Source organism: Gallus gallus, chromosome 1 (genome assembly GCF_016699485.2).
Source record: "Gallus gallus isolate bGalGal1 chromosome 1, bGalGal1.mat.broiler.GRCg7b, whole genome shotgun sequence".
NCBI lineage: Eukaryota > Metazoa > Chordata > Aves > Galliformes > Phasianidae > Gallus > Gallus gallus.
In genome coordinates this window covers 113,246,719-113,259,412 of record NC_052532.1, presented here as the reverse complement: position 1 = coordinate 113,259,412, position 12,694 = coordinate 113,246,719, and the positions used below count along the sequence as shown (strand labels likewise).

Sequence of the window (12,694 nt, the reverse complement as noted above, 5' to 3'; positions counted from 1 at the left end):
GTATGATCTGACACTCTCAATGTGTATGAAAGACATAGATGTCATTTTAGCTCAAGAGACAGAAGGCTGTGTCAAACACGTATATAAATACATACGTATATGTAGAAAACTGAAGCACATGTAGTTAATGGAGTGAAGAGGGCAGATTCTTGTCTGATGCAGGCTGTTACAGTACTTTTTAGTGCTGATGTTATTTGTCTATTAGTTACATGTCACAGACAGAAATCCTGACCTTCCCATCATAGCAAATGTAAAGAGGAAGGAGTACAGAGATTCAGGTCACTCTGCTTTGCAAACTAAAGTAAAATTTTTGACAGAAAAAGAAGAAATTAGAAGGCTGTATTGCTGAAGGCTTAATTACAATCTTGGAAGATCATCTACAGTGTGTAATAAGTGAAAATAAGTCTTTTCCTTTCCTTATACAGACTACTGGCTTGTCAGACTTTGAACAGAGTGTAGGGCAGGGTGAAAACCACTATCCCTTAAGTAATGGGCTTAGGAGTGGCAGAAAAAAGGCAGAAAATGGGCTCCTCCCATTCCTGTAAATTCACTCCAAGGGCAGTTCAGATGAAGCCCTTGACACCGTTGGGGAAGTGAATTGCAGCTAGTGTTGTTCCTGAAAATTGAAACTCATGATGCTCCTGGGACAGTGACATTCCTTCCCTTTATTTTGTAGGCAGGATGTTAGTCAAACCCTTAATGAGGAAGAGGTTCATTAGTAATATCCATAAGCAGTGAAATCTTCTGACTTTCAAGATTGCACACAGGCATCCTAATTATCCTCTGATACATTGTCGCTTAAACCTAGGCATACATATGACTTAGCTACCTAGTTTCTTTGAAATATCAGAAACACAGCCAAGTTCAACGAAATTGAGCTTGAAAAGCAGAAAGAGAAGTCATGGGAAGAAAATACCAACACAGTTATATTGGCATAAAACCAAACAGTCTGACCAGAATCAGACCACTTCTAGGGAGAGTCGTTAGGTCTTAACCTACTAATTACCATTGTATGGGGGGCTCAGATGTGGCCCTGAGGTTGGTAGAACTTCACACAGGTGCAGGAAATAGTGAACACGATCGAAATATATCTTTACTTCTCAAAACCGAATTCTTTTTCCAGCATCAATTCTGCCAAACTGGAGCGATCAGGCTTCTCTATAATAAAATAAATGAACGAAACAAAACAAGCAAAGCTCAAGTTAGAATGTTGAGTCAAGATTATGAACTAACATCAGCTGGTTTAGCCAGCATAGCTCCTTTGAGCTAGAGGGACCTGTGTCCATTCACATCAACTAAAGATCTGCTCTACAGTTGTAAAGAGAGAAATTACCAAAGGAATAATGTTCTTCGGAAAAGGCTCTCCTTGATTTTTAAGAAAAATAACAGAAATCATTGCTGCAGTGATCAATAGGAAACTGATTATCGAGCCCACTCCATGTTTAGTTTTTCTTATTGAAAGAAAAAGTAGGATTGTTTTGAAAAGAATTGAGTTGTCCTATTGTAATTATACTCTAGAAGTGATAACAAATTTACGTTACAGTTCCTCACCTGATCTCGTAGTCGATATTTCTCCCTACAGTGTTTTGGATAGATCAGAGCCATACAGAAGCATCAAAAGGTACACTAGCACTGCAGGATTCCATAACTGCACAGAAAAACAACACATAGAATAACAGTAAGTGGCAGGTATTTCTTAATTTCCATTTTACTCCCCTAATGTTTTGCATTTTTTCAGGCGTATTGTGCGGGGACAGACAGCTATGAGTCTGGCTGAACATATTCCAGAGGTGTGCTCTAAGAACTTCACTGACTGGGGAAAGAAAGGAGCTTGCCCAGTCCCGCAGTTTGCAGGGAACCCTCCTATGGTAAGAAAAAATCCAGTACAAAAAAATTAGTTTACTCTTTTTGTTAAATAGTGTATAAACCTGCCGTACAAAGTCGGTTTTTTTACATTAAGCAAGACTTCAACATAATGGATTATCACCCAAAATGAACTACAGATATCCCACTTCCAGTGCCTCATAACAACAGCACAACTAACAGGCAAAACAGATGAGTAAATCTGAGAACTGTTTACCAAAGTCTATTTCATAGTCATGGGGGTTCCAAAAAGTGCTATAATCTACATAATAGTTTCACATTATTTATGGCCTGATGGTCGTTAACAGAAAATTAATGTCTCCAGACATCTGAAACTTCAGATCGTATTGACTAACTAGGCTGGCTGTTCATTCACATTTCAGACAGCTTAGTCAACAGAAACCACATCTTCCCCGCAGTAATGCAAGCCCGAGACAGTAATACATTGATTACTTTATTCTACATTTCTCTTAGTTACCTTAACTTTTAGGCAGAGACAAAATCACTCATAGGAAATTACCTTGCTATATCTATAACAACAACTAAAAATGCAACTACAATTCTCAACAAAGAGAGAAATTCCCCCTTTGAACAGAAGTCAATTTGAAGGTGTCATGTATTTTAACTGTTCCTTACTCTGGTTGATAAATAACACGTTACTCGAACTTAGTATCTGTTTATAGTGTTTCCAGAATTCAGTGTAATCTCAGTTGCCATCTTTGTGATCTAACTTCCCATTTTATTCTGTTAACAGACATGGAAATGGGTAGTAGGTCCCATGTTTTTGTACTTCTGTGAGAGGTTGGTGCGGTTTTGGAGATCACAGCAGAAGGTTGTTATCACAAAGGTATGTACTGCTGCTAAGCTTAACTCTAGGCTAAACACTAGCAGTTTTTCTAGATGGTGCAGCAAAGCCAGTGGTTCCTGCATGTCATACAGTGTTGTCAACTAAAGACATCTTAAGAATGTCATGGTTGCTGACAGGCAAAAAAAGTACTACTCTCTAACATCCAAGTATAGTTGTTTCTAAGCCTGTCTCCAAAAGAGTGCAAGAAAGAAAAGTTAGCTAAGTACAATACTGAATTGTAGAGAAGAGAGATTAATTTTCTACATATCTGCATACATTTTTGCAATGTAAATATTCCACATTCCTTGGCACAGAATTGTCAGGGTTGCAAGGGACCTCCAGAGATCATGTAGCCCACCTGCCCTGCTAAAGCAAGTTCCCTAAAGTAGGTTGCACAAGAAAGCATTCAGGTGGGTTTTTGGTATCTCCGGACTCCACAGCCCCTCTAGGCAGTCCTGTCACAGGGCACTGCCAAAAAGAGCCTGGCCCCGTGCTCTTGACACCCATCCTTTAGATATTTGTAAGCCCTGGTAGGATCCCCTCTCAGTCTCCTCTTCTCCAGGCTGAACAGTCCCCACTCTGACCTGTCCCTTTTGGAGTGACCGCAAGTATGGTGTGAAAAAGTACTTTAGCCAAAAATTTAGCATCTTGCTGCAGTCTTTCACCTGGCTGTCAGGCATTGCTCCTCACTCCCTCTTCTGCTGGGAATGTTTCACCCGCTTTCCCTGCTCTTATAGGAGAGGACAATGCTAGCAATGAAAAATGTAGATAAAACCAGTGAACGGGGAAGATATCCTTTTACTTTTGCCTTTTTTTTCCCTTGTCCCTCCTGCTGTAGGTGGTGATTCATCCCTTCAAGACAATTGAGCTCCAGATGATGAAGAAGGGTTTCAAGATGGAGGTCGGGCAGTACATTTTTGTCAAATGCCCAGCAGTGTCTAAACTGGAATGGCATCCATTCACATTAACCTCTGCCCCAGAAGAAGATTACTTCAGCATTCACGTCCGTATTGTAGGGGACTGGACAGAGGGCTTGTTCAATGCCTGTGGATGTGATAAGCAGGAATTCCAGGAAGCATGGAAGTTGCCCAAGTATGTACAGAGTCAACCATTGTAAAGTCAACCAAAATCTAGGGCAGCTAAAATTTTGTTCAAACTGGTTGGTGGCATCTGTGATACAATCCTTAACAACTTCTGTCATGGATGTTGGTCTTAGACTGCTCATGCCAGTTCCCTCCTCTTATCAATTCCACCTTTTCTTTTACTTTCTAGTGCAACAGGCAAATACTTTACCTTTCTATTGTTATTTTAAATGATGCTAATAAATATTCACTATCTATTTATTCAATGTACTTTTGATTTCAGGATAGCTGTGGATGGCCCCTTTGGAACTGCCAGCGAGGACGTGTTCAGTTATGAAACTGTTATGCTGGTTGGAGCCGGGATAGGGGTAACGCCATTCGCATCTGTGCTCAAGTCTGTCTGGTACAAATACTGCCACGATGCAACCAACCTAAAACTTAAGAAGGTATGTGCCCTCTTTGTCACAGAAATTTCCAAGAACCTATTTAGTTGTTGGAGGACCAACAGTCAAAATCAAAACAGCCCCAGAAAAGCAATCATGGAAGCTGGCAGACCAAAACTGCAAAAATAAAAGAAAAAAGAGAGACAGAAATACCCTAGGAGCAAAATCCAACACCCAACTCCTGGCTGCGGTCCTGGGGATTTCCACCTGTGTTAGAAGTGCCATTCAAGTCCTGCAAGACACACCAAGACATGCTATTACTTCAAAGGCACTAACTACAGCCTGTGCAAACATTGTATACCTTCCCTAAGAACAGAGACAGTAACTCTGAGTCAGTGGAAGCACAATGCCACCATCCTCCTCTCACCTCCCTGGAAAGTCCCTGTGCAGAGATGTGGGGTCACACTGCAGTTACATTTGTATCCAGTGGACAGAACTGGTTTTGCTACTTGCTTTAATTTACATTCTCTGCTAGCAGATGGGGAGATAGAATCTACCAAAGTCATTATTTTCTGTCCTAACAAACTGTTTCACAGGGATAAAACTGATGGAAACATCCCAGACTACAAATGTGACCCACCAGCAGAAGAGAGAAAGATATTTCCTTGTTCTGCTTCACAACCCTCCCACTATCCAAACTCCTGAATAGCTTCAGCACCAGCCTACCCATTTACTGAAGTGGTCAGAGTGATATCTTCAAGAGCTCTACAACCCTTCTTTAGTCAGCAAACAGAAACTCAGAAACCTAAGTACCTGTGTCCCCTGACAGTTCTCTCTTCTCTCTTCCAGATCTATTTTTACTGGCTTTGCAGGGACACTCATGCCTTTGAATGGTTTGCTGACCTCTTGCAGTCTCTGGAGACTCAAATGCAGGAGAGGAATAATGCAGAGTTTCTCAGCTATAACATCTACCTTACTGGCTGGGATGAAACTCAGGTAACAACACTATGGAAAATATCACCTTCTTGTGCCTCGAGGCTGATGTTAGCAAGTGTGTTATGTTTTGATAAATGTTCACATGGTCATTATTCCAGGCTTCCACCTGGCACTCGGGGCTTTTAAGTGCAGATAATTATTACTCACTAGAACTTACATGAGATTAGCTGCTGATGTGCACTGACTTTCTCTTTTTTTCACTCTGGCTGTGCATACTGGGAAGTAGTATTTCCTCACAGCATCAACCTCAGCTCACCCTGCAAATGTATCTAAGACAGCCATTACTGCTTACAGAAAAGTTAATAGCATTTTGGGAAAGCTAATGCAAAAAAATTTGAGTGATGGCAGCATATTTGTTTCAGAACCTTCATGAGTTCTTTATCTGATCCTGTGATTATAGGTTGGAGAAGAGTTATGAAGGAACAGCTCTTCCATGACTCGATAGAGAATGTGATTCAGTAAGGAAAGGTGCTCACTCTGTTACTTTTAGTGGTGCTTTATTTCACTTATATCTCACCACTGAAAAATTCACTGTGTGTCTTAAGTGCTGTAGCTCAACTACAGGGATAGGGTAGCAGTAAGGTAGGAAATTACCTCACACGTACAACAGAAAAAAACATGAAGGAGAGAAGAAAAGTCGTGCAATTCTTGCTTTGAGAGAAAGTTCTACATTTTTTGGCTTCAGAACTCAGCAAGGGCTCAACTTTTGCCCTAAAACTGTCTTCTGTTTCTTTCTATATCTTCTTAGCTGATTCTAGGTTAAATATACATAGACCAAACATCCTCATATGGACCAGACCTTCCAGAGATCAAACTGACAAAACTTCACTAAGGTCAAAGGAGTTGTAGTATTGTAAAGGAAGGGAAAGAGTTGTTTTAATTTGCAGCTTTATTTTACAGTTCTAACAGGACTAAAACAGTTCACTGCAAAAGGAATGTAATTGTTATGTGTTCACACTGTTCAGTTCTTGAGATAACGCAGACTGGGGGAAAGAGGGAGATGGACACTGCTGGTCAGGACTTTACTCATGTTAATTTTCCTTTCTAAATGTCATAAATTCTACAGGAATGTTCTTAGAGTGCAAATGATTTGGTGCATATTGTCATTACACCGTCCTTTGTCTTTCAATTCCCACAGGCCACTCATTTTGTAATGCATCATGAAGAGGAGAAGGATGTGATTACAGGCCTTAAACAGAAAACGTTGTATGGAAGACCTAACTGGGAAAATGAGTTCAAAACCATTGCGAGGCAGCATCCAGGGTAATTTTGTACCAACTGAAAGTGTCTGTGAATGTCCTCTATTTAACTGCCGTAACAGCACAATCTTGTTCCCTTGACTGACAATGTTGATAATAATTTAATAACACTCTCCAGGTATTTTCTGATCTGGTTTCAGTCATGGTCATCACCTCGGCTCTTGACCAATTTACTTTAACCTACAATTAAAAAAAAAAATCATCTGTATGTGGTGAGACAGTTGATGCGGTGTCTAATTGCTAGCAGATGTTTTAGGAAAAATATATCCCATCATTCGAGTTGAAGTAGGTAGGAATGTCATTCGACTTCTGAATACTTCATAAAATAACACCATCTACCTCAAAAACAAAACAAAACAAAACAACAACACCTGAGTACAGATGACCTTTAGCTGAGCATCTGAACTTAGCAGGAAAAACCCTGATCAGTTCCTTTCAAAAGGAAGTTCCTTTGCCATAAACCTTTGAGGCTTTACTTCACTGATTCCACTGAGGTCAGTAAAATTGTCTTTGCTGACTTCTGCTGAGCTGAGATTTAACTCGCCACCTGGTTTAGAAGTGGCAGTAAATGTCTGGCAGGTTTGAATGAGTTATACGTTTCAAAGGAGAGACATGCTGTTCTGCTTTAGTTTCTGGAGCTGAGAAAAATACTTGCTGCTACAGAACATAAGACTGATTTACATCCAGCTACTCTATGTCTACTTCCTGACCATGTTTCCATTTTCTTAACAGTTCCAGAATAGGTGTTTTTCTCTGTGGACCTGAGGGCCTCGCTGACACACTCAACAAGCAGAGCATCAGCAACTCAGAAGCTGACCCACGAGGAGTACACTTCATTTTTAACAAGGAAAACTTCTAACTCCCAAATATATGGCAGTCTGGATCTCTTTCTGTTTGGAGTCTGGGAAGGACAGTCCAGCTCCTAATCTCAGCTACACTAATGCATATCTCTTTGCTTCTTTGGAGTTATTCTGACGCTGTGGTAGAGTAAGAATCAATCACCTTAGGAAAGTTTGCACTGCCCCCCGCATGCTGGCAATTTAGCCGAAACCTATTCTTTGTCTGCATGAGGGGATTTCCCCTCAAATAACTGCCTTTATCCTCCCGTTATTCATAATGACTGCTGAAGGCTCTAGACAGCCGTATGCATCTGGGAGCCAATTCACATTGATAAAGCTTAATGCTATTAAACAAGAAAGCATTCTGGCGTAATGCTTGCTACTTAGAGACAGCTTATGCTGGCTACCAAGAGTACTTCAAAATAGGAATTTAGGAAAGGGTGTAGGGGAAAGATTTCTCGTTAAGACAGGAAATCTGCTTTGAACACAAGAATCTCTCAGGTTTCCAAAGACAAGCCTAAACACCTTGTCCAAGAGGTAGCGTGAGCAATGAAAAGCAGCCAGTTCTCTTTAGAAAAGCAGGGTACTGAAAAGGAGCCACCTGGATGTCAGAGCCCCACTGCCACCATGCCACAGCTGCAGTCAAGGTTCCAGACAAGCTTGTGCAGCTATCTGGCTGTATGTGGCATATTTTACACCCCACCTAGCAAGACGAGATGTGTTCTCCCTTTAAACCATTTGTAAATGTTATCCAAGCACTATGCGCTACTTTAGAAGGACGGATTACCATTCTATTATATATTAATAGGAAACTGCCATGTGACACATCTGAAGGGCAGGAAGTCACAGCTGGTAAACGCTAGTACAAATCAACCCTTGGGGAAATTTTCAGTTCTTGCCCTCAAAAGGGCCATATTTAAATCTACATAATTCTGTTTGAAACCCACTTATTAAATGAGAACAGAGCTTAAGCGGAATTAAAGACACTTCTTTGTTGGAATAAAATGAATTGCTACTGAAATGATAAGGCTCTCATCTTGCACAGGGAGCATCGAGATATTTGGCTTTGATCTTAATGGGAATATGATCAGAATTCTTGCAACTCCAGGGATCTTTCTTGTCGTAGCCAGTTCTAATGACACTGACAGACCTGCTGCATACATATACCAGGGATCATTTGTCCCTTCAAACTCAGAAAAAGGAATCCTGTGCTTATTATTAAACCACTGCCTTCCTAAAACATAAAAAAAGAGCAAGCAGATGAAAGCTTATCAGTTTCCTTCTAAGTTTTGTTTTATTAAATGCTGCAAAAATATAAGACATGCATTATCAGTTATCGTCTGAATATGAAGTTTATTTTGAATTTATGATACGTGAGTGAAATGGCACTGAAATACAAACATAAGAAAGAAACTAGTTTGAGACCTCCCTACTCTTCAGCAAAGCATGGAATAATGTCAGTGATACTGTTTTGAATCAATGCTGCTGTCTACCAGCTTGCTGAAAGGAGCAAAGCCCTCCTTCCAAGTACTTGCCTGATCTATAAAAGTTCCCCACATCTGTGGTATTACTGATGAGCTACAAGAAACAAATCATTTCTTATATGGTAATGGCTGTGGCAACACTGCTGCTTCCCACGCGGGACGTACAGAGCTCTTCACTCATCCTGAGGAGAGAGCTAGGGCTACAGTGGGCTACAGCTGAGCCTACAAGACAGTCCAGTTTTGTGGCCAGGTGAACTGCTTGGAATCTGACCACTGCTGTAGGCTGGGCCTCTTGTTGAAAATTTCCTCCTTCCGGGTGTCTGGGGATTTTCTGTCATACGGGCAGCAGCTGGGGTAGTTTTCACAATCAGCAGATTTCTTTTGCTGTCACATTCCTGGCTCCAAAAGGCCTGCTCTGGAAACAGAAGGTGGCTTCTTGCCTTTGGGAAACTGCATGTGGTATTCAGCAGTTTAAGTGAAGTTACCTGGTGCATGACTTTGATGCAAGAAGCAAGATTTTCTGAAAGGCAAGGGGATCCCAAGGTTGCTCCTGTGGACAGTTAGGGGAGGCAGTGCAAGGGAGGAGGGATGGAGGCAGAAGTCAGGACTTGACAGAACTCTGTCTTTCGTTAATGAGGGTCTATTGTGACCCCAAAACTCTTCCCACACCTGTATCAAGTCACTGACTTGTTGGGTGCCAAAGTAAATGAGCTATTGGGATTGCTCAGACAGTTCTGCTACTGCCCATGCTTATGGGGGGCTTTGGATACCCTCAGAATCATCCTGAATTCCAGTGGTATGTGAACATTAGCTGTGGCTCCCCCATTAAGGCTGTCCTTCTACAGTATCCTCCAGTCTTATCTCTGCTTCTCCTGTAGGGATGACTCTAAAAGAAATGAGCACCTCTTATCCCTCCTGACACGATCAGCAGTGACAGGAATGTAGCCCACGTGATTTGCAGTACTGAACTCAAGCTGCACCTAAGTTTACAAAGATTGAAGCCTGATCTGTCCTTCCATCCAGCTACACAAATTCCCTATTGAAATGAAAAATGCTTTGCTGATGGCAAGAAGAGCCAGTTGGTGTTGGACTATAAAAATAAATGCTTTGTCTAATGGAAAGAATTAGCAGTTCAGTTCAAACGGCTGAAGAGAGAAATTGGTCTGACTTGTGGCTCCCGGTCAGCCTTTTTTTTACTTCTTACGTAATATTTTGTCTGTCTTCCCAAATGCAGTCATCTGAAAAAAGAATTTAATTAATTAATCAGTATCCTCAAATGTAGTTAAGTAACCTGATCCTCTGGAGTGCTGAGCAGCTTCCATTTCCCCATCTTAATTTTGGAAACTGGACGGGGTTCTGGAGGATGCAATGCACCTGGCCACATCTGGCTAATGTATGTCAGATCTCAATAGGCACTGAGTGCATCTTGTCCTCCTTCCTTCCCTGGTAAATACTTGCAAAGCTGCCCACATGCAAAGGAAGCTCAAGTTTTTCTAACTTTGAACCTACAATAAAGACACTGTTCTGCTGCCTGTTCACCACCACACATATCTCAGGGGGAAACCAGGCTAGTTGTGAAATAGGGCTTCCTCTTTCCAGTCCTGTAGGACTTTCTCTGCTGGGTGGAGACTTTCTGCACTTCAGTCCTCAAATGATGGGGTAAATTAAGTTGTATGTATGCTTAAAGGAAGTTAGTAGCAAATATTAAGACGTTAATGGTTCTAAGAGCCTGCAGCATCAAATGCTCACGTCTGACAAGCTCCACAGATGCAAGCCAGTGTAGTTATTTGTCATGAAGCACACATTTGTTTTGGCATTTGATAGAGACCCTAGCAAGCCACTGGTCTCATTTACATTCACCGCACACAAGCCGGATCAGACAAGCAGAAATTAATAGCAGCAGACTAGAAAAACATTGAAAGAATTGCAGAAAGCTTACAAATGCCTTCCAGCTGTGCACCAGATCTGCAATTCTGCTAAGTCCATCCCTCTCTTTCCACCGGTGCTCTTCTGCCTGGACACTGCGTGGGTCTCTCTCTACTAGCTCAGCTACCAGGGATTTCTCTCCATCTATTCTCTCCTACCAACTGCTGCTTCACTCACCCTCTTCATCTTGCTCCTCAACTCTGCAAGTCTCTGGAGAATCCCGAGTTCCCACAGTGCTTCTGATGGTTTTGCAAACGCTTGGGCCCACTGCAAGTGCAGGGAGAGGCACGGGGAGCTTTGCTCCAAGCTCTAAGCATTGCAGCACATGTCTCACAGGACATGATTCAGCTGCAGCCTCCGCTGTCACTACAAGTGGACCAGGGCTGTAGGCAGCTCTGCATTGCCCAGACAGACTGTTTTGTTTCCCTCCAGTAATATTTTGTCTCCACATTTAACTGCTGCGTTTTTGGGGTTTTTTTTTAATTATTATTATTTTAAATTCTACATAGAAGATTTATGAGCTCCTATGTTTTTCAAAAACACATGGAAATCAACTGGTGCCATTGTGGTTTAACCTGGCTGGCATCTCAGCAACACACAGCTCACTCTCCCTCAGTGAGATAACGGAGGGAACTGGAAAATAAGTAAAACCCGTTGTTTGAGATAAAGATAGTTTAATAGGACAGAAAAGGAAGGGAACATAATAATGATAATAATACAAGAGTATACAAATCAATGATACACAATGTGATTGTTCACCACCCACTAACTGATGCCCACCAGTGCCTGGCATAATGTCAGCCCCCTCACCAGCTCCCCCAGTTTTATAGTTCAGCACGACACCACCTGTACAGGACATCCCTTTGGGCAGTCTGGGTCAGCTGTCCTGGCTGCGTTCCCTCCTGGCTCCTTCCACACCCCAGCTCCTTGCTGGTAGGGCAGCGTCAGAAGCTGAAACATCCCTGGCTCTGTGTAAGCACCACTCAGCAACAACCAATACATCGCTGTGCTATCGGTGTTGTTCTCATCCCAAGTTCAGAACACAGCACCCTACCAGCGGCGAGGAAGAAAGTTGTCCCAGGCAAAACCAGGACAGGTGTTCAAACCAGAAAATAAGAAAATATCATTGACCATGTCTTTTATGGCCTTCAGAACAAGTGGACTGTGGAGCCATCTTTGGTCAAGTAACTCTGAAATAAAAGTGTAAGTGCTTCTTACACTATTACTGTCTTTTCATATGCCTGTGAGTAACAGTGGACCATGAAAAAGTCCAGGATTTACACTGTTCTCTCTTTGTGCGATTCAGAGCACTGAGAAAACTATAGTAGAATTTTCCTCAGTATCAGCTGGGTCCAGAGATGGCATAGTTAATAATAAGGACAGGGCAATTATCATCATCTCTTTGCAGTTACCAGACCAAAATGTTGTTGCCAATGCCAGTGTTAACACGAGAGAACTTTGGCAGAGCATAAGTCTGGTTTCATCTAACAGCCATTCCACTTCTCTAAACCGAAGAGATTTCTACCTCACAGTCCCAAAGAGACAAAGCATAAGCAAATACCTCTGCACGTCAGCCTGGGGCTGAGTAAGCTCCCATGAGCAGCTGGCGAAGGTGGTTGCTGCTGTGGTTTTACCGCCCTCTTGGCCTTTTTCTCATACTTCTCTTTTATCTATGATAACTGATGCTGGGTCAAGTCTGTTTGCAGGTGGCAAATTCACACAAGTTCTCTGAGACCTGAACCTTCTTCAAATAGCAGCGAGGACATAATCAGAAAAGATTGCTGAACAAGAAGGAAACACTTTCTAGAGCAACCTTCTTGAGAAGACAGATAAAGAGCCCTGTAGATAATCAACAGCTTCCTACTGCTCCAAAATAGTGAAAGTTCCTCTCAGCTGTTAGAAGTCCATGAAATACTCTCGCTGTATCAGTGCTGCAAGTGTCTGAGTAAACATGTGGATCCTCTTCCATCACTGTTGTCTGCCTCACGTGTGCACAAATTAATGCACTCAGCAGC

At 42.0% G+C, this 12,694-nt stretch overlaps 1 protein-coding gene across 12 annotated transcripts in view; it reads left to right on the top strand.

Moving 5' to 3' along the window:
• Positions 1-9,877, top strand: part of CYBB (cytochrome b-245 beta chain) — a 34,175-nt gene extending 24,298 nt beyond the window's left edge. For 8 of the 12 annotated variants that reach the window (NM_001397772.1, NM_001397776.1, NM_001397773.1 and 5 more), the window contains 7 exons: positions 1,739-1,868; positions 2,618-2,710; positions 3,549-3,802; positions 4,076-4,238; positions 5,025-5,171; positions 6,310-6,434; positions 7,163-9,877. In NM_001397772.1, coding sequence (NP_001384701.1) covers positions 1,739-1,868; positions 2,618-2,710; positions 3,549-3,802; positions 4,076-4,238; positions 5,025-5,171; positions 6,310-6,434; positions 7,163-7,289 — 1,039 coding nt within the window. In that variant the 3' untranslated portion in view covers positions 7,290-9,877. The remainder of the gene's footprint in view (positions 1-1,738; positions 1,869-2,617; positions 2,711-3,548; positions 3,803-4,075; positions 4,239-5,024; positions 5,172-6,309; positions 6,435-7,162) is intronic. The other 4 variants (XM_046940482.1, XM_046940479.1, XM_040698633.2 and 1 more) reach the window with 1 other exon arrangement.
• The last annotated feature ends 2,817 nt before the right edge of the window (positions 9,878-12,694 follow it).